This window comes from Micromys minutus (genome assembly GCF_963924665.1).
Source record: "Micromys minutus genome assembly, chromosome: 9".
NCBI classification, from domain to species: domain Eukaryota; kingdom Metazoa; phylum Chordata; class Mammalia; order Rodentia; family Muridae; genus Micromys; species Micromys minutus.
This window is the reverse complement of record NC_137978.1, coordinates 16200557-16226152: the sequence shown is the minus strand read 5'-3', so window position 1 is coordinate 16226152 and position 25596 is coordinate 16200557. Positions and strand designations below refer to the sequence as shown.

General features: G+C 45.8%; 1 protein-coding gene across 1 annotated transcript in view; it reads left to right on the top strand.

Moving 5' to 3' along the window:
- The first annotated feature begins 1231 nt into the window (after positions 1–1231).
- Positions 1232–25596, top strand: part of MTAP (methylthioadenosine phosphorylase) — a 32280-nt gene continuing 7915 nt past the window's right edge. Inside the window, exons 1-4 of the mRNA XM_080920947.1 lie at positions 1232–1319; positions 9338–9424; positions 12764–12822; positions 15978–16145. Coding sequence (XP_080777073.1) covers positions 1287–1319; positions 9338–9424; positions 12764–12822; positions 15978–16145 — 347 coding nt within the window. The 5' untranslated portion in view covers positions 1232–1286. The remainder of the gene's footprint in view (positions 1320–9337; positions 9425–12763; positions 12823–15977; positions 16146–25596) is intronic.

The window sequence follows — 25596 nt, the reverse complement described above, 5'->3', positions numbered from 1 at the left end:
CACAGGAAGGCACTGAGTGAATTCCCGAAAACATCACAGGTGAGTTACAAAGCAGGTCCTGATTCTGAATCTTGCTGTATGCTGCCCTGGCATAGAAAGTTTTAATTTTTGCTTGTTTTATTTGAGTTGTAAGACCCAAATTGAGTCTATTTGAGGTTTCCATGAATGAGATGAGAGATCGGGAATCAATGCAAAAGCAAGAGGTTTATTTGTCCAGTGCACTGGGGTAGCCTACATCCAGAGGAGAGGTGACCCTGAAAGGCTGTTGCAGTCTTTATTCTTTTTAGGGGTACGGGTTACAGCATCAAGGTTCTAATTTAAATTCATTGGCTAAGCTTATTAGCGTTTGATTCTATTGGCCAGCAAGCATGTGACAAGCCATGGGACCAGAGGGTCAGGTGACTATCAGTCAGTACGTTTTTTTCAAGAATGTTCCTGCTCCTCCTCCCCAGAACTGTGGGTAGAGAATGGAATTTGGCCTAGCCTTTACCTGAGGTGGGCGTAAGGCTGACGAAAGCCCCTTCAGAGTGAGGACTGAGGTTAGGATCTCCTTGGATACTAGATGAAAGTCTAGTGCTGAGCTAAATACCAAGCCCTCTTTTTATTTTTGAGATAGACTATTAATATTGCTCAAGATGGTCTTGAATTCACTCTGTAGTCATTCTGAACTTGCCGTACTTCCTGAGAGACTGGGATTACAAATCTGCGCCACTAGTCACTGTATAAAAGATTTTTAAAAAAATGCTCCTTGCCTGGTAGCACCATGCTAGGTGTTGGGGAGGGTCCTATTTCCTTATAAGCTTCCCGCCAAACCGCTGCTAAATAAAGCAGTTTGTAAATCCGAGCTCTGGGGGGCGGGAATCTCGAGCTAGGGCTCTCCAGATCGCTCCGCCCTCCCCAAAAGCCCTGGAATGCGGCAGGGCCTGATTTTACCGCCCTGTAAAACTCAGGGTCCCCGAGGCAGGCAATTCACCGCAGAGCTGGCAGGATTGCGCTACCTCGCGAAGTTCTTGTGGAACAGTTAATACTCCAACCACGGGCGCGCCATCAGACCGCACAGTAGCAACAGAAGCCCCCGCGAAGCAGAGAAGTCCGCAGAAGGGTCGGGGGACGGGAACCTGGTTTGAGGAGGCGGTGCCGGAGAGCAGCCAATCCCGCGCTCCCCGGGAGGAAGAGGCGGAGCCAGAGCCCACGGGTCCCCGCACTGCTCACTCCCGCGCCCGCCGGCCCCGCAGTGTCCACCCGCTCCTGCGCTGCGGCTCGCCCTGGGCTTCCCCGGTGCAGACATGGCCTCGGGCTCCGCCTGCACGGCAGTGAAGGTGAGATTCCCCCCTACAAGCTGCGATTGTGCCAGCCCTGCTGGGTTCCCGCTCGTCCCTCCGTAGGGGCCGCGCCTCCGGGCTGTGTCGCCAGCCCGAGCGCCCCCCACCCAGGGTTCAGCAGGGAGGTACAGGGGCGCGCGGCACCCGCCGCCAGCGCACCCAGATGTCCCCACCCTTTGAACTCATCTTCATTCCGAGCCCGGGGTGGGGGTGGTAACCGAGGCTCTGATGGGGAGTGGGGTGATGGAGAAGGGGACTGCTCCCCGCTACCACCTTCTTTTAATACCACTCCCCCCTGGAGATGCTCCAGGCGGGAGCTGATGCGTGGCCCAGCCCTGTGGCTGCTGTGCCGGTCCCTCTAGCCTTACGGGACTTGTGCTTCCGCTATCTTAACTCGGCCCACGTGGGAGAGCTGGCATTTGCTCTTTTGCACGCTTCAGTTCCCCCAACCCCCAACTTAGATTTCCTTTTGCTTTGTTTTACCTCGGCAGCGTAGAGCTTTGGAAGCTCTGAGACTTTTTAAAATACTGAAACGGAGTGCAGACCGCTCCCAGCCTGGAGGCCTCTTGTTTTCAAATTGCTTTGCAACCTTGAAAGTTAGAGCTCTTTTCTTAGGCCTCAGGTCCCTAGGGATCGGGACACAAGGGACTCTTGTGCGCTGGGAACAGCTGGCCAGAGGACAGCATGAGCCCCAACAGTCGAGTGAGCCTCCCCTGGGACTTTTAAACACATCCTGATTGATGGGTAGGGTGGAAAAATGGAGCACAGGAAAACTGGTGGCTAAGTCCTTTCTAGGCTGTTTATTATTAGCCAAGAATGTAGTGAGTTTGACTCACTTTGGGGATCTCTAACCCTTGATACAGGAAGTACACTGTTTTCTCCAAGCATCCTTTTTGATTGCCTGCAGTGCTGTTTGACTCGCTTGCTAGAGGCCCATCTCTGTATTTAGCCTGCAGCCTGCCTGGGGTTCGTGATACTGGGGCCTTGCAGGGCTTCAAGAACCACTCGGGATGAGAGGAGAGGATGAGATCGCTGCACTCAGACATACAGGCCAACGGTTTTGATTTTGAAAAGGATTGTTTATGTTAACAGAAAGCCACAGTTCCAGCTTGGGGCAGAAAGGGTCTTAATGTGTAAGGCACAAGATATAGTGGGTACTTATTTGTGGGGATTTTACCATATTGTAGGCTGGAAAGGCTAGAAATATGGCGTCTGTATTGGGTATGATTGAGTTTTTAGGAGTGGAGATAATTCCTAATGTCCATGGGTGTGTCGTTCAGCCTTTCCCTTAGCAGCCTGTTTTACGTGGGGCCAGATGTAATAGTTTGTTCTTAACTGGAAAGGGGGAATCTTGGCATGTAAATATCCAAGAAATTTCACTGAGGCAGAAGCCTATGATTTGAAGATAGATCTGTTTTTCATCTTTGTCCCACGGTATCCCAAAATGGCTGGTATTTCCAATTTAATCAGCCCAGTTAGGATAATGCTATCTGCGCAAAGACCAGCATATCTCAACAGAAAGAATTTGCTTTAATCTAGTTAGCATTCTGCCCGGCACACAGTTTCCCTGTAAAATGAATGTGGTCCACTTAAGAGCAGAGAGAGCTCTGTGAATATTGAATGATATGTTTGTTTTTTTGTTTGTTTGTTTGTTTTTATCTTGGCAAGCTTTTGAAATAAGAAGATAGAGATATAAATGGCGCTGGGGATGCCTGCTGAGTTCTCTCCTTGAGACTGCAGCAATCATTGCTAGTAAGGATTCATGGTGCCAGCACCGTATTCCACAAACTGCCAAGGCAGCATCCCCAATGGAAAATCCGAAGGATCCATATCCAAAACAAAGTAACTGATCAGAAGGATATCCTAGGGCTAGAGGGAAGTGGCCCAGGATCTGGGTTGCTTGCTGCCCAAGTGTGAAAACATGAATTTGAACACAGAACACCCATGTTGGGGAGCTGGTTGCAAATGCCAGCATCAACAATCTTGCCAATAGAGAGGCAGACACAGGCAGACTCTTGGGGTTGAAGACTAGCCAGCCTAACCAAATCGATAAGCTCTTGATTCGATGAGAATGCCTTTCTCATTGAAAGACGGGTCAGGTTTAACTGGGGGAGACACCTGATGTTTATCTACCCTGGCCTTTGCGCACACATACGTGTGTGTTTACACTGCACACAAACAATATTTTATGTGCGCATCAGGTAATAGAGGTGGATTGATCATTTGAGGTCTTAAGACTGTGTAGATTCTTCCTTATAAATGGGAAGCTGACAGATCAACTAAAGTATCCTGTAGAAATCCTGGACAACGACACACTTAAATCCTGTCATCCCCAGCAAGTAGATGTGAGATAGGTCTTGGGCCTGAGACAGTAGTTTCATTTGCTTTACTGTGTGAGTCAAGAGGCCATCCTAGGACTTCGGGAAAAGCACCAGGCATTGTCCAAGAATGGGTGTAGGAGGCACATTAGTGCCTGGCAGGTGGTCTGACTCACTGCACCATTCCATCTGCGACTGAGAGCAACCATTTTCTTCTGTACCTCAATGAGAATAGTCTCACACTGGGCCCGACAGGCCTGGTCCCCTGTTCCAAATGGTACCAATCTTCTGTCATCAGTGGGCTCTCTTAGAGCAAAGAGTGCTCACCACACCTACCTTGAGATACAGTAAGAATTCACACACCCAGCTCAGCCCTTGCTCCTTCAATGCTAACTCTGGCACCTTCCTTTGTAAACGGAAACATTACCAGGTCTTGGAGTTTAAATTCAATACCGTTGGTTTAAGAGATGTGCTCCACCATTCGGATGAAAAGCATCCGGTTTTGTGCGGGCTGTATGATGTTCATTATCTCGACGTACTCAGTCTCCTGGCAGAATCCTACCCAGAAATACTTATTGGAAACCTGCCAGGCTCAGAGAAGACATGCCGAGGGAAACAGTGTCCCTGTTTAAGTTTGTCTTGTACTGGGGCTGGAAGACTTATGATAGAAGAGAGCTTGTCGGTATCACTGGAGGAAAGCCCTTTAGGTAGTGCTACCCGTCTGGTTGTTTGAGGGGTAGGGTGGGTGGAGGTGATTAAGTTGTGGTTATAGAGCGCCCTTGGTAGCACTGGCACCTTTGTAAAGGTGTCAGCTGAGAGCCACTTGGTTCTTCTGTGTAAAAGACCATCTATGAACCAAAGAGCTCTCCTAGACACTAAGTCGGTCATAATCTTGGGTTCTCCAAGGGCCTGCGGATTGTGAGAAATACGCTTGTAAGCCTGATTTTATTCTAGCTACTTAGGCACATCCGAAGCAAGCTGATAGTTGAGGTGATGATAAAGAACCTAAGACAGCAGACAGCCAGGACCGGCTGGGGGAAGAAGTGGGCGTGGTGGCCTTGAAACAGCCATTTGTTTGTTGGGTTTAGGCCTGCAGGATATAAGCAACAATAAAGAATTTGCTAGCACCCTGAGGCAGAGGGAAGCAGAGTCTTAAGCCAGCCTTAAACTATGTAGAATATAGCTGTACAGCAAGACCCTATCTCCCCCCCCCCCCCCAGAAAAATGGACTTGATTCTAAATGCTTTGGAAGCCATTTAAGGATTCTGAACAGAGAGGTGGTGTCTGATTTATACCTTTAAGTGATTCCTTGGCTGCTCTGTACAGAATTGCCTGTGCTGGGCAAAGGACAGCATCTGGCCGGAAGCCATGGCACTTGTGCCAGTCTGGGCCGGCAGCCATAGAAGTAGTGAGGCTCTGCAGGCAGAGATACGGTGTGGGGGGGTTAGCAAGAGGGAAAGGTGTTCCCGGTGTCCGGCTTCCAACCTGAAAGGTGCTGAGGAGTCCTTTCTAAATAGAAGCAAGGAGGTTAGATACAGGATTACTTCCACTAACATGTTTCTGATGGGACGCTGAGCATGAGGTGTGAGGGGGTCTCTCGGCTACAGAAGGCAGGGGCCATGAATTAATCGGAAGACAGTGTCCAGGTTTAGCCGTGGGCTGGCGTTGTGTTTGATCATAAGGCAAAGCAAACCTTCGGCATCCAGAGAGGGAGGGGATTTGGAGGACTGCTTCAGTGGTCAGAGTTGTACCTCTGGCCAGGCTCTCCTCTGGGAGATAAGAAAGAAGTGTTCATCCTGTTTAGGTGGATAGGGAGGGAATGGGTCCCTCTGTAGGTCGGTAGTAGACTTCAGACAGTGGTGTTAAGGGAGTCAGCAAGTCCAAGTGTCCTGGTTTGGAAGATGGCTTTTAAAACTTTCCTCTGGGCTATCTTGAACATGGTTGCCACTGTTCTGTAGGGACATTCTGAGCTTTTCAGTACGCAGAATATATCCTTAGCCTCTCCCGGGCAAAGGGCCAGCAGTGTCTCCTCCTGTGACCGACGTATTACATACTCTCAGGTGCTCTGAGAAAAACCCTGTCTCCAAATACACTCAAGTACTGAGCTTCACAACATTCAGATTTAGACGGGGGCACAGTTTGTCCCATAGGCATTCACTGTGGAGAAAGCTCACAGTGGGGATATGCCGTCAGAAACAGCTACTGTGATATGATCCTTTTAGTTCATATTGCAGGTTCTGTACGGACCTCCCAGGCTCAAGCATTTGCCCTCTTGGTCCCCATAAATCTGTAGGTTCTGGTTTCAGTGGGATCCTATAAGACCACACACACCTCTCTGTTGGCGGTAAGTGGAGCTGAAGAACTGAATCCCAGATGGGGATTGGGCCCCACCCTTAGCTGTCTTTCCTCATCCTGAACTTGCCAAGCTCAAGCTGCCATCTTCCTGGCACGACTTCATCACAGCTGTTCTGTGTTTTGAGAGTGCATCTGGGAGGCAGGGCATACAGGACTCAGAAGGATGGCTCCTGAGACCGGGTGAGGTACCAGGGTAGGTGTATAGGGTACCTGAGACAGACAGATAACATCCCCTGGTTTAGGGGAAGTAGCTGTAAGGTACAGTGTCATGGGCATTCTTTTTGACTGGTGGGAAATTTGGGGAGAATTTCAGGCAACTAAACATGTCCCTCTTTCAGAAACCTTGTGTGTGTGCATGCACACGCGCGCGTACGTGCATGTGTGCATGTACGGAGTTGACCTATCAGTTCTGTCTCAGCCTCGAACCCATTTTTAGGCATTCTAGAGTCACCTGGATTTGGGATCTAACGAGGTGTTGCTGCACTTCGTCCTGAATGTGGATGATGGACACGTCAGTGGTCTCCTCGGTCACGGCTCTCAACCTGTGGGCCACCACCCCTTTGGGGCTGACATGCCAGTTAAGGTTTATAACAGTAGCGAAACTACAGTTATGAAGTGACAATGAGATGATTTTATGGTTGGGGTCCTCACAAGTTAGGAACTGTATTAAAGGCTCATGGCATTGGGGTGGTTGAGAGCCACTGCCTTTGAGGCTCACCCAGAGGCTCTGTGTAGTGTGTTCCTTCACCTTGAGCAAAACCCTGTCCCCACCAAGGATCAGCCTCTTGGTATCAGTGACTCTTTTCTAGTAGACTTTGAGCTCCTGGAAGGCCCCGGAGGATGCTGGGAGTTGGCACATGGTGCTCAAGCCAGAAAACACCGGGGTTTTATTTTTAAGCAGGAGTGATACCATAGGACCTGTGTAAGAGAGGTCTGTGAAAATCTAGATGGGGTGAGGCCAGGAAGCATTCAGCTAGCACTAACCTTCGGTGTAGTGCTTGGGAGCTTCACTTTGCGTGTACAGCCAGCAGGTGGCGATGTTGGCCACGTTGACACTGCGGCCCTGCTCCCTGGTGTGGCAGTACCAGATTCAGTTGACCCTCTGGTTTCCTGTGGCAGGTTTAGGTGCAGGTCTCCAGTAACAGTGGGAGCCAGCTAGCTGGATAACCAGGTCGGCTTTGAGGACTGCTGTGGGCTTCCTGGTCCATTTGCTTTCCTGTCGAGTTCGGCCCACTCCTCGCAGAGGGCTGAGCTACTTCATGCAGGCTTGTCGGTCACCGGGAGGGTTTGGGCAGGAAGCTGGGAGGTAAGGGAGCGGAAGTTTCAGGAGCTAGCCTGTTCCAGTTGCTGCTGTCATACATACCGTTACAGCTTGCTGCATTCCGAGTGATTCCAAAACAAAATAAGGTCTGTTTTGTGTTGAAGCCTGAAAGTTCAGTGTTGATTCAAAATCTGAGATGTCATGGCCTAGGGAGCGTCTTGAAATGATTGAGCAATAATCATCAATAAAAAGCGTGACCTTTTATTATTATTATTATTATTATTTGTTTGATTTTTGGCTTTTCATGTGTAGCTCGGGCTGGCCACAGGCCCCCTGTGTCGGAAGAGAGCCTTGAATTGCTGACCCTCCTGCCTCCAAGCATGGTAGCTAAATTCCCAATGAGTCAAATGACGGTCCTTTCATATGCTGCTCTTCTGCCCAGTGTGAGGACTTGGGCTGGACAGCCTATTAGCTTAGCCCAGACACGTGAAAGATACAATGGAGAAGCCACGCCAGCAGACGTGGTGCTAGGGTTTTGCGAAACAGATTGATTTTATTTACTTGTTGATCTTAAGCATATTGAACAAGTAGCTGTTGTTGATTTGAAAACAGCATGTTGATTGGTCTTTCCCACTTCCTTGCTATAAAAACGTCTGCTGTAATTTCAATAATGTGCCACAAGGTGGCACCAATGTCAGCTGCTTTAGCCACCAGGAAGTGTAAATCCACTGTTCCACTGCAAAGTCTCACAAATTCTTTATTTTGAAACTTTATCAAGTCAGAAACTTCTGTTTTATTTCTTAAAAATTTTACTCAGTGACAGTATGTTACACCGTTTCATTGTAAAAAAAAAAAAAGTGCTGGGGTCATTTTCTCATTTTTGGTTGTGAGCCGAGCCTTTCACGGCTGAGCCATCTGTCCAGCCCTCTGGGGTCATTCTCCGAGGTTTCTCCCAAAGTCCCATCTTGTTGCCTGCAGTTGACCAAGTGTTGTCTTCTCGGGAGTCAGCCCAGAAAAAGTTTCATAATGATGCTGTAACTTAATTATTCAATGTTAAGACTTTAATAAATTGTCTTTTTCTTTGTTCTTGATCGTTTCTTAGGCTTTGCTAGATAACTCAATTTTTTTAAAAAAGGACATTCGTTTATTTTCTATGCGTGCACTGGTGTCTTGTGTGCATGTCTGCACACCATGTATGCGCATTGCCCTCAGCAGCCAAAAGAAGGTGTCGGATCTCCTGGAACTTGGATACAATGGCTGTGAGTCACTTTGTGGTTGCTGAGAATGCTCCTAACTGTTGAGCCATCTCTCCAACTCCAGAGAATCAGGTTTCTTTCTCCACTTTTTCCAAGAACATGGATTTCTTAGGAAACTGAGAAAAAAAATGCTTGAACTTAAAAGTTGAAACTACAAATAAATATTTGAATTATACAATGTAGGGAATACAGTCCGCTATATATGTCTATAAACAGCACTTTGGTTTATATATATATATAAATATATAAACACGCGCGCACACACACTGTCTCTTGTCTTTAGCCTATATTCCCTCCCGGATGGTTATAGTGGCATAAAAAAAAATTTCTTCTTTTAACTGTTATCAAAGAAATAGGCCTAAGTTTTCATAACCAAGCTTTCTTTACTCCCTAGAAAATGTGGTAGAGAAGCAACCTTGGAGAGAAAGATCTTCCTACACCTTCTGGGCTCAATTTCCAACCTAAAAGTCACATTCTGTTGATTTGTGATTCAGTTGGGAATAGATGTGGTAAACTCCAAATCAGCAGCCCATGTTTTGGCTATTTCAAGAATAGAGAAGTCTGTGAGGTTTTATTGGTTTTTGGGGATTTTTTTTTTCTTTTTTTTTTTTTTTTTTTTTTTTTTTTGCTTTGATTCTTTTTGATAAAAGGCTGTTTACACGTTTACTGTTTTCAGTAGTTTTCAGAATTGCTTCTTTCTGGGGATTGGTAGGGATGGGAGGGACCTGTAAATACGGTTAAGAATCTTTGCTTAAAACAAATCAAATATGCTTTGCTTAAAATGACCAGATATGACAGTCTTCTGTCTTCTCCTTTCTCCCCTAGATTGGAATAATCGGTGGAACGGGCTTGGATGATCCCGAAATTTTAGAAGGAAGAACAGAAAAATACGTGGACACGCCGTTTGGCAAGGTTAATGTGCGGTGTAGCTTACTAAGTTACCTATTCACTGTACATCTGTCAAATCTTCCCTCTGGTCCAGCCCTTCCCTCTTACCCCTCCCCTGGGCCCCCGTCCAGTCTTTCTCTTCTTCAGAGAGAAGAGCAGGAGTCCCGTATCCACCAGCCCCTGCACTTAATGCCAAAGCAAGATTAGCATCCTCTTCCATTGAAGCCGGGCTGTGTCGTCACAAGAGTCCCACAGGAAGACTCAGCTGCACAACTGTCTGTGTGCAGAGGGCCTAGACCCATCCGTCTCTTACCCTCCGGTTGGCTCTTCGGTTTCCATGAACACCCCCCACAGTCCCCCTCCCAGCCCAGGTTAGATTCTTAGGTTTTCTTGTGTCCTTGACCTCTCTGACTCCCTGACTCCTTCTTTCTCCTCTTCCACAGGATTCCTTAGTCTCCATTCAGTGTTTGCCTCTTGGTCTCTACACCAGCTTACCACGGTGACTGCGCTAAGCCCCTCCAGCCACATTTATGCTAGATTTCTGTCTGCAAATAGAGCAGAACATAAATAACACTGTCAGGAATGGGCTCCTTCTCACGGCATGGGTCTCATGCCGGGCCAGTCATTGTCCCTTCTCTTAAATCCTACTGCGTACTCTATAGGCAGGACAAATTGTGAGTCTAAGGTGTTGTGACTGGTTTGGTGTCCCAGTCCCTCCATTGGAAGTCTTGCCTGGGTACAAAAGATGGCCGGCTCAAGTTTCATATTCCCCATTACTAGGAGTCTTAGCTGGGCTCAGCCTTATAGATTCTGGGGGATTTCCACTGTCCAGGGCTTCTAGCTTGTCCCAGAGATGCCTCCACCCCAATCCAGATGTGCTCTCCTTCATCCCATATGGTCCTTCCTGTTTATCCCTACCTCTTCCCTTCACAATCCATTTCCCCTTTTCAGTAAGATTCAAGTGTCACCCCCTTGGGCTGTCCTTGTTACTTACCTCTTATGGGTCTGTGATTCATAGCGTAGTTATCCTGTACTTTATGACTGACATCCACCTATAAGTGAGTGCCTACCATGGTTGTCTTTCTGAATCTGGGCCACCTCACTCAGGAGGACATTCTCAAGTTCCAGCCATTTGCCTGCAGATCTCATGGTGTGTTTGTTTGTAAACAGCTGAGTTATATTCCATTTTGTAGATGTGCCACATTTTCCTCATCCATTCTTCAGTTGAGAGATATCTAGGTTTTTCCCATTTTCTGGCTATTACAAATAAAGCTGCTACGAACACAGTGGAACATGTGTCCTTGCAGTAGGACAGCACGTCTTCTGGGTATATGTCCAGTGGTGCCATAGCTAGGTCTTCTGAGAAGCCACCAATTCATTTTCAGAGTGGTTGTGTAAGTTTTCACTCCCACCAGCAATGGAAGCTAGAACACCCTTGCTCCACATCCTCTCCAGCATGTGCTGCGAGTTTTTGATCTTTGCTCCCCTGACAGGTAAAGGATTGAATCTCAGAGTCATTTTGATGTACATTTCCCTGATGACTAAGGACACTGAGCATGTCTTTCAGTGCGTCTTTGCCATTAAAGATTCCTCTCTTGAGAATTCTGATTAGTTCTGTAACCCATTTTTTAATTGGGTTATTCGGTTTGTTGGTGTCTAGTTTCTTGAGTTCTTTATATATTTTGGCTATCAGTCCACTGTCAAATGTGGGGGCTGGTGAAGATCTTTTCCCATTCTGTAGGCTGCCATTTTGTCCTTTTGACTGTTCTTTGAAATAAGACCTGATGATTCTTTGGGTTTTCTTGATGTCTTATTTCCCACCCAGCCCCGACTTCCCTTTCTGGTTTTGTTAATTGGGATAGTCTCTCTGTGTCTTTTAGTTAATTTGCCTAAGGGCTTATCTATTTTGTTGATTTCAGCCCAAAGTTTGATCATTTCCTGCAGTCTACTCTTGGGTGTGTTTGCTTCTTTTGTTCAAGGTTTTCATGTGTGCTATTCAGTTGCTAGGGTGAGGTCTCTTCTCACTAAATCCTTTCTGGAGGCTCTTGGTGCTAGGGGCCCTTTTGGAAATGCTGGGCATTCGTTTTCATGGACGTCTAGAAGGTTTTTAATTTCCTTATTTCTTTGGCCCAGTGCTTACTGAGGAGCAACATCTTCCGTTTCCATGAGCTTACAGGCTGTCTGATGTTCAAGTCCAGCTTTAATCCATGGTGGTCTGATGAGATACAGGGGTTATTTCACTTTTCTTGTATCTGTTGAGACATACTTTGCAGCCAAGTATATAATCAGTATTGGAGAATGTTCCATGAGGTCCTCAGAACAAGGTATTTCCTTTTGTATTTGGGTGAAATGTTCCAGGCAGGGGTTTGGGGCAAAGGGGTTTCACATGATTGTCTCTGGTGCTGGCAGGCTTCTGAGAATCCGATGGCTTGATTTTGTAAATCAAGAGCAACAGTTGGATTTGGACAGCCCATGAGGCTTAAGTTCCCGCACTAGATTTCCTCAGCAGAGGTGTCTGTAAGGCTACGGACGACGATGACAGGACTTCCGAACACACATGTAACGTCACAGTTTATACTTCTAGAAGTCAAGTTGTTCATTTTCCATTCAAATTTGTTTCTAATTTAGAGCCCTGGTCACACCACGGTAATTTGCCAAACTGGCTGGTGACTGACTGGGTGATGACTCAGTATGAAGTGACATTTTCTGACCCAAATGATATTGTCCCACAGAGGCTGTGGGAGGAGGATATCCACATTCCAAACTCCACACTGCCTCTTCCAGTTGCTGGCTTTTTTTTCCTTTTTTTTTTTTTTTTTTTTTTTTTTTTTTTTTTTTTTGACCCTCTGAAAAGAGCTTGCATCCTGGCCACACCCTCCTTTTAAGCTAAATTCTTCACCTGACCTGCGCTCTTCCAAGTCCTTTCCCATCTTGCTCCTAGCCTCAGGCCTTCTTACTCTCCTGACCCTGGTCCTCTCGTTTTCTCTTATGATCCCATGGCCTTCAGGCCCCTCCATCGTGAGCAGGCAGTTCCAGGGGTCACGCGCCTCGCTCACACACAACGTTTTCTTAATCCCTCAGCCCTTGACTTTCACACCATTTCTTGAACCATCCATATGCCATTGTGTAAACTCTCCTGGGACACTTGCTACCTTCAGAGCCTCCTGAGTCCTCGCTAGCCGAGAGCTCAGTATTGATTGCCAATCATGTCAGTCATGAAAGATCTAAACTCCTTTCCCTGTGCTATATCTTCGAACTCCATGTTTCCACCAATCCGTGGTGGTTTAATGATCCTAATTTTTAAGGATTTTGCATGTTTTAAAATTACTAATCTGTAACTTTATCTTCTTCCATTGCACACAGCCATCTGACGCCTTAATTTTGGGGAAGATAAAGAATGTCGACTGTGTGCTTCTTGCCAGGTAGAGTATTTTAAGCTGGTTTGGTTTGGTTTGGTTTGGTTTTCTTTTTAAGCATTACTATTTGGAAGAATTTAAATTTAACTTAAAGTCTGGTGAGTTACATGTCTGTAGAGTCTGAGATAAGTTCAGGCTGCAAATATTTAGGAAATCAGAGATCTCGTTCCCTACTTGGGTTTGTGAAATAGTTGACTGACACTTCAGCTTCTGTCCTAACAACAAAACCGTTTCCTTTGATGGTTTTCTTCCTTGTGCGGCGGTAGTACTTCTGTGGAGAGGTGGTTTTGGGTCCCTGAACGAATGTGGGTGACTTGTGCTTATCCACCCGGGGACAGTGCTGACATCAGGAACTCCCCTGACCACGTGATCTTCGGGCACACTCACTCGCTCAAGCATAGCAGCAGGCGGTGCCTTCTAGAAGGGTTGTGTGGTCTAGTGATGGGGAACTAGTCTCAGGCCACACACACTTAGATGTATGGATTACCTGTAAGACATGAAGAGGGGACTCTTCAAAGCTTTGTCTACAGCAGTAGACTGCAAGTGGGAGCCAGCCAAACTAAAATGTAGTTCTTAGTTGTCCCCGCCTCTAGATTTCAGACAAGCCTCCTTCCTAGGTGTGTGGTCACTGCTGGAGAGCTGCCAAATAATTAACAATGGCTTAAATTACAAAGATGCTTAATTCCTTCTGGAAAACCTACTGAGAGTTCTGGAGGCCAGCCCAGGAAAATGTGTGCATCTCTGTGTAATGACAGGTCCCACCTCCTCAGACATTAGCCAGCAAGAAAAGACAATGGAAATGCTTTTTAAATGTGAACAGGATGTGAAACATTTGTTAGCAACTCTGTAGAGCAGGGAGCTATTTCGTTATAGGTACCGAAGCCCAAAGTTTTTACTTCAATGCTTGGATATATTTCCACTCTTCTAAATGTGACTACTTGAATAAGTTATAGTATAAATATACACGTGTAGGTATATTTTCAAATATGCATATAAAATAGATTTTAAGAGTACATTTCAAAATAAACCTTTCAAACATTGGACACGGGCGTGTATGTTGCTTGTTTATCGCAGGTAAAGAAGTGAACTCTTGACAAACCTACTTCAGTAGAACATCACATCTGTTAGTTTTTCAAGCGCCACATAGTCTAGGCATCTTTTTAAAACATTGCTCACACGAACATAAAAATGCCATGTAACCAGTGTGAGTTTTAAAATTAATTTTAATTCATTTTTATTTTGTGCACATTAGTGTCTTGCCTACGATATTTGATCCTCTGGAACAGGTATGACACACAGTTGTGACCTGCTGTGTGGGTGCTGGGAATTGAACTTAGGACCTCCGGAAGAGCAAGCAGCCAGTTCTGTTAACCACTGAGCTATTTCTCCAGCCCCCTAAATTTAATTTTAAAAACTGAGCCATTAGGATACTTAGTATCCTAAATGGGTGTGGGTTCTCAGGCTCAAGCTTGTGAGTTTCAAGTGTTCACATAATTGTAACCAAATGCATATGTTTGTCCAACAGAGTGATATTTACATGACAGGTGCTACTGAGAAAGACAGGAGGGCCTTGGGGCAGGTTGTGTTGTAGAGGGGCACCAAGGAGACATAGAGGGAAGATTAGTGCTGTGTGCCCTGTAGATCAAGGCCTGCACCAGACAGATTAAGTATGGAAGCAAAGGAGGCCAGTGGGCCTAGGTTAAGATGAACATGATACGCTTCCTTGAAGTTCCAATAGCTAGGACTCTGCCAGAGGTCAAGGAGTTGGTTCCTCTGGGGTTTGTGGGGAATCTTGTAGCCCTTCTTGATATGTTTAGTGACAATTTCTTTTTCGTTTGTTTTGGTTTTGGTCTTTTTGGTTGGTTTGGTTTGTTTTTTTGTTTTTGTTTTTGTTTTTTTTTGTTTTTGTTTTTGTTTTTGTTTTTTGAAACAGAGTTTCTCTTTGTTGCTGTGGCCATCCTAGGACACTTTCTGTAAAGCAGGCTGGCTTCAAACTCAAAGATCCACCTGCCTTTGCCTCCCCAGTGCTGGGATTAAGGGTGTGAGCTGCAGCTACAACCACCAGCAACAGTAATAATTCTTTATGGGAGCTGTCATAGGTCAGATATGCATAGCATCTTAGTGAAATGGCATTTAGCCTGTAAACTCTTTGAAAAAGTCCTGCCTACTTGATTTATAGCTATTAAAGATGTCAGGAAATTATATTTGGAAAACTAATGCACCAACTTTAAGGAGATTGGAAACTGAGCTGGCTAGTCTTAACAGAATAAATGCTTTATGTTTACACTTTAGATCTGAACCCAGGTCTAATTGAGAAACAGTTGTGTATAAAACATGATTGATGTTTTATAATGTGTCTGGATAAACATTTATTGAATTTTTTATACATAGAAAGATTCTAAAAACTTTAACATGCTGTTTCCTTTTCTGTAATTATTTTTAAAACCCTTTTTGTTCACTGTTATCACAGTACACACAGTGCTACATCTGGTATCCATGTCTTGGTCATGGGGTCTCACTCTTGTTACCAACTAAGAAATGTTCACGCCACTTTTAAAATAAACACCATGGGCCTCCAGGGCCTGTGGTTTAAATCACTACACTCTTAGAAAGTCCTGCACTCTCTCTCGGTGTTACTACTTCTGGGGAAAAGTAGTAGCTCTCTGGGGCATTGCCAGCAAATTTTTGCCCTTAAAATTTGACAATATATTGAACAATATATTGAGAAATTAATCAGAATAAGTTTTTCTTAAAAAGAAAAGATTCCTGACTCTAAGTACAGTCACAGTGTGTGGTTCAGGTCAAGCAAAGTTAGATCTAGAGCAAGGATGAGCAACAGTGGTGTGCACCTTTAATCCTAACACTGGGGGTGACAGGGGTAGGTGGGTCTCTAAGTTCCAGGGTAGCCAGGGCTATACAGAAAATACTATTTCCAAAAAAAAAAAAAAAATTAAAAGCAACAAACTTGGATTCAGTTAAGCCCAGAACAGTAGTCAACAGAAAGGGCTGATCATTCATCCAGAAAAGCAGGAAGTCATAGATTGAACAGTTTCATAGTTTACTCAGTGAGCAGAAGGTTTGGAGGCATCCACTAGGAACTTGGTTTTGTTGTTTCTCTGTAACTGTTAAAGTTCCCTGTACTCTTCCATCTCCTGTCTCAGACACGGCAGACAGCACACCATCATGCCTTCAAAAGTCAACTACCAGGCAAACATCTGGGCCTTGAAGGAAGAGGGCTGCACGCATGTCATTGTGACCACAGCTTGTGGGTCCTTGAGAGAGGAGATCCAGCCTGGTGACATGGTCATCATCGATCAGTTCATTGACAGGCAAGTGTCAAGTGGCCTTGTAGCCCTCCATTTTCAGCTTATGACAAATGATGTGTGGGAAACCCAGGGCGTCAGGGAGAGCAGGACACTGGGTCGCTTTAATCTTTTCATCGTGGGGGTTGTAGTTTTAACTAAGCTGACAGATAGTAATTCTATACTGATGAATGTAATTGCCACGTGTGGACATTACACTGTGATTTATGTATGTGTTCACCTGTCACTTCACATGCTCACCTCACAAACGAGTTGGGGTGAAATTTTGGTTTTCGTTGTATAATAGATAACACCACATCACCATGCCGAACAGATTTCAAACACATACTCTTTCTGCTTAGCTAAAACCTAATGTCCTTTGGCCAATTATCTCCCAAGCTCCTGGTGAGCGCCATTTTCTCCTCAGCTTCGGAGTCCGTTCTTGGTCGTACGTGAGTTCGTGCATTGTCTTCCAGTATCTCGCTTACTTCACCTCACAAAGTTTCTCCAGGTTTGTTTTACTGTAGATGACTGCTGGCTTTTTTGTGGTTGACTACTTTCTGCGGTCAATGTGTCACATTTTCTGTATCTGTGAATAGGCATCGGAGTTGGTTCTGTAGTCAGGATAAAAGCTGGCTGTGCAGAGGGACTCGGGAGGATGTAGATTTAGATACTTCCCATGGGTGCCCAAGGGTGGGGAAAGTCCTGGGGTTTGGAACCGACAGGCTGATTTTCACAGTGGCTGGACTAATTTACATTCCCACCAACCATCTCTGCATCTCTACCAACCTTTGTTGCCTGTTCTCCATTCTGATGGAATCTCACTGTACATTCGGTTGCTGTGTCACGGATGGCTAAGGATGTTGAATATTTTTCTTGTGTTTATTACTTGTTTCTCCTTTTGAGAAGAACCTGTATAGTTCACTTCCTCGTTCATTAATGGGATCGTTTGTTACTTTGATTCTTTTTAGTCTAGTTTTTTTGTCTGTTTTGGTTTTTAATTCCTTGCCACAATGAATGGCTGGCAAAGATTTTTCTCCCAGTTCGTGAGCACTTTCTGGTAGTGTGATGCGTGTGCTTTCTTTAGCTTGACTCAGTCCCATTTGCCCTTTGCTGTTACTTTCTGAGCTGCTGGAGCCCTGCGTAAGGAAGCTCTTGCTTCACCCAGGCCTCCATCTCTCTGTGCCTTTCCTCCAGCGGGTCAGGGTTGCAGCAGCTCTGACGCTGAGGTGCTTGATCCATTTTGAATTGACTGTGTGTGTGCAGAATGAAAGAGGACGATCTCGTTTCAGTCTTCTGCCTGTGTACAGCTGACTGTCCCCCCTTCCCGGCACTGATTATTAGAAATTGTCTTTTCCCATCATCATGGTTTGGGCCCCTCCTTGGGAGTCCGAAGTCTGCATTTTCTCTGATCTCTGTTGCTGTGGACTTCGCTTTCCTTCTTCTGTTCTCATTTTTCTTAGACACTGGTATCCAGTTAGGTTATTCATTTGAGATCTTTCTGGATTTTTAATACAGGCATTCATGACTACAACCTCCTTTTGGAACTCTGCTGCACCCCACGAGTTCTAGCGAAGCCGTGTAAGAAATGTTTAATTCCTTTCATGGTCACTGCACTGCCCACTCACTGGGTGTTGAAAGTATGTTATTCCGTGTCTGTGTGTAATGCTGTGTTTTCTCTCGCTGGCTTCTAATGTCATATTCCATTATGAGCTGATAAGATACAAAGAATTATCTCACTTTCTCGGTATTTGGGGAACAGTTGCTCTGTGGCTTCAATGTGGTTTCTTGGGGGAGAGCAGAGAAGAATGTGCAGTCCTCAGCTGTGGATTAGGGCGAATGGCCTGGAGTCCCCGTAAGGTCTTTTATCTGTGTTATTTGCTCTGAAGTCTTTTTGTTGTTATTTTTTAGAGGTTAGGAGCCTGGAAGGTATCTGGTGATAAGACTCTTCACACAATGTGCTATTTGTTTATCTGGACCTTTCTGTCCAGTGAGTGCTGTGAATTTCAGTACATCTGATACTCGATGCACACGTATTCACAGTCATTAGGTTTTTTTCGTCTATTGTCTCTGTTGTCGGTTTTACAGTGAGCTTCTGGTAAATACCATTTTATCCTCCGCTTCCGCGTGTGTGTTTAAGATCGTACACGCTGCTGTCTTTCTGTGTCTAGCTTAATTCACTTGACAAATTTTCTCCAGGCTCATCTTGTTACATGTGACTGTTGTCTTACCTGTTTAGTGTTTGTTGTCTGCTGAGAAAGGCGAGTCCACTTGTCAGTGAGAGTTCCCGGAGGCCTCTGCAGTGCTCAGCATCTACTTTGAGTCAATGGAAAGAAAACAAAAGCATTTGGGCAGCTGTGGAGCTCACCTTTATAATCCCAGCATTCTGGAAGCAGAGGCAGGTGGCTCTGTGAACTGGGAGGACAGCCTGGTCTACAGAGCAAGTGTCGGGACAGCCAGGACTACACAGAGAAACCCTGTCACTAGAAACAGAACCACAGGGATGTATCTGTAGTGAAGGAACGAACTATGGGGCATGCTAGGAAGGTAAATTCAGTAAGGTGAGAGTACAAGGAAAAGACAGTAGTGGGGCACGCCATTAATACCCGAAGTTGGGGGGCTAGCCAGGGCTACATAGTGAGACTCTGTCTCAAGGGAAGGTCTGCAGTTCCGGGAAGGTTGGGCACACAAAGAAATCAAAGGAAATCCTTGCTGAAGATGTAGGGGTCTTTCCTGGTTTGGGGGTGAAGGGAAAGTGGGTACTTCTTAGAACCAGTCCAGCAAGTCAGATTGGGGTGGGGGTTGAGGAGGCAAAGCCTGTTTTATCCTGCCTGCCGCATGAGCTAATACGTGACTGGGTTATGGCTGTCAAGGAAGCGGAGCTCTGCTCATGCTTACTAAGTAAGTCCCTTTGACCTCGGTCCGGGAGAATCTTGTTAGGCGTTTCTATTTTAGAAGGACCTTATAGGGCATCCAGATTTACAGTTTGTAGTTTGTCTCCCACACCACGTATCCTTGTGTCCTTCATGCCCAATGTCCTGCCCGGGCACCACTGGCACACCACTTGGGGAAGGCAGAGTGAAGTCTGTAACTGGGGTCTGCAGCCTGTCTTTCTTTGCCAGACAGGAAGGGGAAACAGCAAAGTCTGGGACATAGTCTACAGTTCCTCGTCTCCTCTCTGGGTACCTGGGCACGCTGGTGTTCCGCTGGGAGTCAGGAGTGGCTGCCTTTCTCCTTTCTCCTCTGGGCTTCTGAGAGCCAGGTAGAGACAGACTGGAGGCAGAGCTCCGGACCAGTGGAATCCTGTCTGATTAGGAGCGAGAACCAAGTATGCCAGAGGGGCTGGGGGAGTTTAGGAATGGCTTCCTCGGGAGTTTAGGAATGGCTCTTTAGTTTTAGGCCTTCCCCACGGTGATCCTTAGTGAGGCAGCTCTCTGAGAGCCTGGCTTGTTCATCCTGGTTTATTTGATGGTGGATGTAATGCATACACTTGATTTGGGATGAGTCAGGGGTTATATATCTTTTGTGGAAAAGGAATATCCAGGAAGGGAGGGGAACCTCATTGGCTGAAGACTCAGGGCTATCTAGATGACCTCATTAGTGTGGAGAGCTCCAGGTGTTATGCCCACGGCCATCAGTTAGGTGTTGTGGTTACCTGTTCCAGAACAGAGGGCGGCTCCACCACTGCTGGTCTCTTTCTCTCCCGTGCAGCCTCCTCTTCTGGCTTTGGAACAGTCTGTTCCTTCACAGTGAGATTCATCTCAGTGTGGTAGGGGAGCTCGTGTATGCGTTACTTCAGCCATGAGCTCTGTAGGTTCGCCGGCGCATCTACGTCTAAGCTCAGCATTACTCTCCCCATCCTTAAGCAGGTGCAGCAAACATTTAGCCCTCTTTCCAGAATGGCGCACGTTGCTTCTTCAAAGTGACATCCTTCAGATACTTTGCGGCTTCGCAGCTATGCATACCCTTGCTGGCCTGGGCGATTTCCCGGATGTTCTTAATTGAATATGAAGGTTTGAACCTCTTGATTTGCATGGTTTTTGTGGGGTTTTCTGGGTCAAGAGAGTAGTAAACCATCTTCACTGGTCACATCTGGATGCTTAAAGGAAGAGAGCGTATGCCAGTTCTAACTATCTGGTAGCCCGGTCCTATGTGCCCTGCACTCCTTTGGGTGGGTACATTTCTCTTACCCTGCTACCTGTGGGGTGGGCAGCTGACATAGGAGTCAGTGTAGCTTCCCCTCCCGCATCTGGCTTTGCTATGTGGGTAAAGAGAGCTCAGCTGTTCTCGGGTTCCAGGTGGACTTTAGATGGTGTGTCTTGAACTTGTGTGCCTTGATCCCAGCACCGTCTGACCTTCAGTGAACCACTGAGGGTTCTACAGTTACTTCCTCACCAAATGGGGGCAGTTCTTCTTCCAAATGTCTTTGGAGATGCGGTGGCCTCTGAACCGCACAGGATCTATGATGAGGTGTCTCACGACGTCAGACAAGTTTCTGGGTACGCTTGGTCCCTCTGTTTTCTGTTAGATACTGTCTTTGTTAGGGTTCCTATTGCTGTGATGAGAACACTGTGACTGAAAGGCAAGTTGTGGAGAAGAAAGTTTATTTAGATTACATATCCAAATTATAATTTGTCTTTGGAGGAGATTGGGACAGGAACTCAAGCAGGGCTGGAACCTGGAGGCAGAAGCTGATGCAGGGTCGAGGTGGAATGCAGCTTCCTGGCTTACTTCCTATGGCTTGCTCAGCCTGCTTTCATCTAGAACCCAGAACCGCAGGCCCAGGGATTATACCACCTACCATGGACCAGGCCCTCCCCTCAATCAGTGAGGAGAGAAATTGAGAAATTGCTGCTTTACAACTGGATCTCAGGGATGCATTTTCTCAGCTGAGGCTCCTTCCTCTCTGATGACTCTAACTTGAGTCAGGTTGACACACACAGCCAGCCAGTGCAGATGCTGTTTCAGATCCTGTTGTCTGGGTAGAGGATATGTAATACAGTCAGGCTGTTTCAGAGGTTTAGGGCTCAGGGACAGGGACTTTCAGCACCTTCTCGACATGTTCTTTTATCCCATGCCATCAGTATTTGCTGTATCACTGAAGTGATTGATTGGCTAGGAAGAAAGAATATGTGTAGAAATTGTAGGTGTAGGTCCTTATTTTAAGCTTAAAGCAAAATTCACAGAAACAGTAACTTCTGTGACTCAGAAAATACCAGGTGAAGTAGTGCCTGTCCTTCCGTGTCCTTGTCTGTTAATGTGACAGCTCTCCTGGTGGTGGGTTCTGATGGCTCCTTCCCGCTCATCCTCCTGCAGGAAGAATAGGAGAGTTCTGGGTTTGCTCCTGCTCTGTGCTGTGACTCATCAGGAAAGTCCCGCAGTAAACACATGGGCTGATAGATTGCGACAATTTATTTCATCCTCCTAGAGACACAGCCCTGCCTTGGGCTTCCCCTGTAGTGTCACCGTTCAAGGCTGTAGTCTCTTAGGGGCGTCTCCCTTCACCTTGAGTGTGTGCAGATTCTAGAATTAGAAATGGACACCTGAGCGTGATGACTTACCCCCAGGGAGTTATGGAAACCCAAATTTCATAGTGACAGCACCCTTTCCGAAATTTAGTTTCATTACGGCTCTTCACAGTATTGCCACGTTTCTATTGTAACAGCTGAGCTATGGAGGTGGTGCACTGTTCACTCAGTGATCATTCTCCCACTTACCCTTGAGGAGACCTAGGTACAGAGATGCTGTTACATACTAGCAAGTGGACCCAAGCCCAGCCAACTCAAGCCTGTCCCCCTCGGCCACCCCTCAGCCGAGTGCTTCCAGCTCCCCCGCCCCAGTGAGATAGCTCTTGCTTATTTGTAACACTGCTGGTCCTCAGTGGCCCTTGCTGGAACCGTCTGTGACTCTTCTGTCACAGCATCTTGTTGTGAGCACAAGCTTTCTATGTAAGACATAAACAAAGATAGGGCCACAGGTGATGCTTGGGGCTGTCCTCAGGGCTGTCCTCGGGGCTGTCCTCGGGGCTTCGGAAAGCAGAAGCTTAACCAGGGGAAGTGACATCCTGATTAGCTATTCTCACGGACTGACTCAGCCCTTCCTGTAATTTGGTGTGAATTGTTCCAACCTGTGGATCTGTGCTTCATGAATGGCTGCAGCTTTTCTGTGTGTTCGTATTTAGAGAGCTCTGAACCTTTCTTTGCTTGTCTCTCTCTTTCCAGAGAAATGTGAATGATTATAATACGGTGGACAGGAAGACAGGTTACCTGTGAATAATTCTACAGTGAAAGAACATGTCACATTCCACTCCTAAGACCTGGCAATTTCTTAAATATAGCTATTGCTGTTCGAAATGGACATTTTAAAAGGGTCCTCTGACTCAGTGGTGGAATTTAAAATGCTAAACCCTTTCTAGCCAGTTTTTTCCCATTTACAGTTTGTAATCCTAAACATAAAAGCACATAGTGGTACCTTTTTCTGCATATAGTATGCCTATGTGTGGCTATTGTTTCCTGGGTAAACAGATAAAACCACTCACATTGACCTGGAACAAGTTTAGGAACCAATAGCATCATTGATAAATGCTATTGTCCCCTTTTACAGATGCACAAACTGAGGTTATATCACTGTCCCTTTCAGATCCTTGAGCAAAGGCCTTATTGCTGAAGTCTGAAGTCTTTTCTGACCCTTAGATTTTGTGTTGAAATCTTAACCCTTAAGGGAATGATGTCAGATTTGTTTATGCTACCCCCATGAGAGATAGGATTTTTGTGATTGTTATTTTTATATTTGGGGGTTTTTGTGTTTGGGGGGTTTATTTGTTTAATGATTTTTTAAAAAGAATATTGTATTTTACTAGTATGAACTTCGAGTGTGTGTGTGTGTGTGTGTGTGTGTGTGTGATTGTGTGTGTGTGTGTGTGTGTGTGTGTGTGTGTGTGTGTGTGTGTTTGTATGTGTGTACACTGCATCTGTGCCTGTCTGCTGCCCTCAGTGGTCAGAAGAATGTGTTGGATCTCCTGGAACTAGAGTTATAGAGGGTTGTGAGCTAACCTTGTGGGTTCTAGAAATCGGTCATCTGTAACCAACAAATGCTCTTAATGGCTGCACCATCTCTCCACCCCACCCCCCCAAAAACAAAGAATGTATGTTCTTAACGTTGTCTAGTGTAGCGTTCCCTGAAATCCATGCTTAATTAGGAGGCAGAGTGAAGTAGCTGGGTTGATCCATCAAACTCTAGAAACAAGAGTATCCGTGCCCTATTGATGCTCTAACAAATTACTTACAAACTTAGGGACTAGCCAAAAATTTGTCATCTTCTTATTTTGGTTCAAGTTTAACATGGGTCCCACTGGGCTTTGCTAGAATAGCTGGTGGCAGAGATATGTTACTCTACGGTTGGTGCTTAAGATAGATCCTGACCCCTCGTGCCCTACACTTCTTGGCTTAGGGCCCACATTCATCCACAGCCAACGCTAAAGGATGAAGTTTTAATTACTCAGACATCTACCCATCTGCTGCCTTTGTTTCCCTCTGCCAGGTTAGGTAAGGTAATTGAAGGCTCTGGGGATAAACCTGTAGTCAGTCACCTTGTGGGGTAGGCATAACCCTAATGAGATGTGGTTGCATCTGAATGTATTGAGGGGCACCCACTGAAGGTTTCCATTTTTAACCAGGGTGCAGGTAGGTATTTTAGTCTGTTTCAGTTGCTATAACAAAATAGACTGCTAAACAACAGAAATTTCTCAGAAGGCTGAGAAGATCCAGAAAAGGTATCAGTGGATCTGGTGTCTGAGAAGTGCTAGCTTGACATCATCTTACTGTATCTTTGTGTAGGAAAATCAGAACAACTTAGTTCCCTGAATCTTCTTTTTTTTAGAGGCCCTAGAACCACTCATGAGGTTCTGCTCCTCATAACTTGGTTTTAGTTTCCTGATATTATGACCTTGAGGTGTAGGTTTCAACATAAAAACTCTAAAGGTTGTACAAGCCTTATATGTCTCTGTGAGGGTTTTGTTTTAAATGTATACAGAGTGTGGGGTGTTAAGGACTTTGCATACGACACGGTTGGTTGGTTGGTTGGTTGGTTGGTTGGTTGGTTGGTTGGTTGGTTGGTTAGGTGGTTGGTTGGTTAGGTGGTTGGTTAGGTAGATGGTTTTGTTTTAGTTGAAACTAAAGGATAAACTACATCACTCAACAATTGAACTATACAGTCGAACTGAACCTAGATGGGCTGGTTTGGTTGAAATTGGGAGATAACCTTTCCTGCTTTGTTAGCCACCTCTCCTCCAGACAATCTTCCACAAGAGTGTTCTAGGCTTTGTGCTGAGTCCCAAAAGATGCAGTGTCTCCCACAGTCTCAGAGAAAGTCAAGGGCAACTCTTTTGCTTTAGGGTTTCCTTTGGGGCTGCCTTGACATTTCTCAGCTGTAGTTGTAAACCCCACGCTCTGTCTGAATTCATTTAGTGTGGGCAGCTCCTCAGTTTACGATCCATGTATGAGTATGTTCTATTTATGGTCATTAGTCATTTTACTGAGCATAGTGGCACTTAGGTTAGTGGTGCGAATACCACGACTTCATGAGGTTAATGCTACTTTTCCCTGGGGTGGGGTTTTCTGCGTCCTTAGCCCACAGCTGACTCTCAGGTGTCTCTACTATGTTACCAGGGCACCTTGATTGACTGACTTCTCTTACTGCTCTATAAATGAAGGAATGAGCACTATTTTTTGTGTGTTTTTGTTTTGTTTTTTTGAGGTGGAATCTCACCTGCCCTGGCAGTCCTGGAACTCACTGTGTAGACCACAGCTGGCCTAAACTCACAGAGATCTGCCTGCCTCTGCCTTCTGAGTATTGGAATCAAAGTCACTGGGCTCCAGGCCCAGCAAGTACTATTGTTTTATTAGGAAACTGGAGAATGAAAAATATACAGAATTTGGTATAACTATGTAAATTGTAATTAGACCTTCATTTAATAAGAAAAATGTAAGCCTTAACTCCCAGCTCTTGTTCAAGGCCAGCCTTGTCTGTAGAGTGAGTTCCAGGACAGCCAAGGGTACACAGAGAAACCCAGTCTTACAGAAACAAAAGGGAGCAGTGGGGGGCGTCTTCCTCTCAGAGAGGGGACTGAAGCCAAGTTGAGCCAGTTTGTGTCAGTTTCAAGTAGAGCTCTTTTGAGTCAGTGCCCTTTATGTCCATTGATGTGTGAATCAACTTTCCATCCACCCCGCCCCACCCCTGGAAAAAGACCAGATTTTCTGCTTTCAGCTTTTCAGTGTCCCATCCTTGTCCCATCCTCCCCTCAGCAGGAAAAGGTGGGGGTCAGGGGATTTCCCTGAGAGTTGCTTGGTAGTTCAACTTTAGAAAAATCAGTGCACACAAAAAAAGTAGTTGGTAGGTTTTTCTGAAAGTTTGCAAGAAGCTGAGTGAACTGGCAGTGAGTTTGTTTTAACCTGTCTTTTATGGATTCCAAAAACAGAAT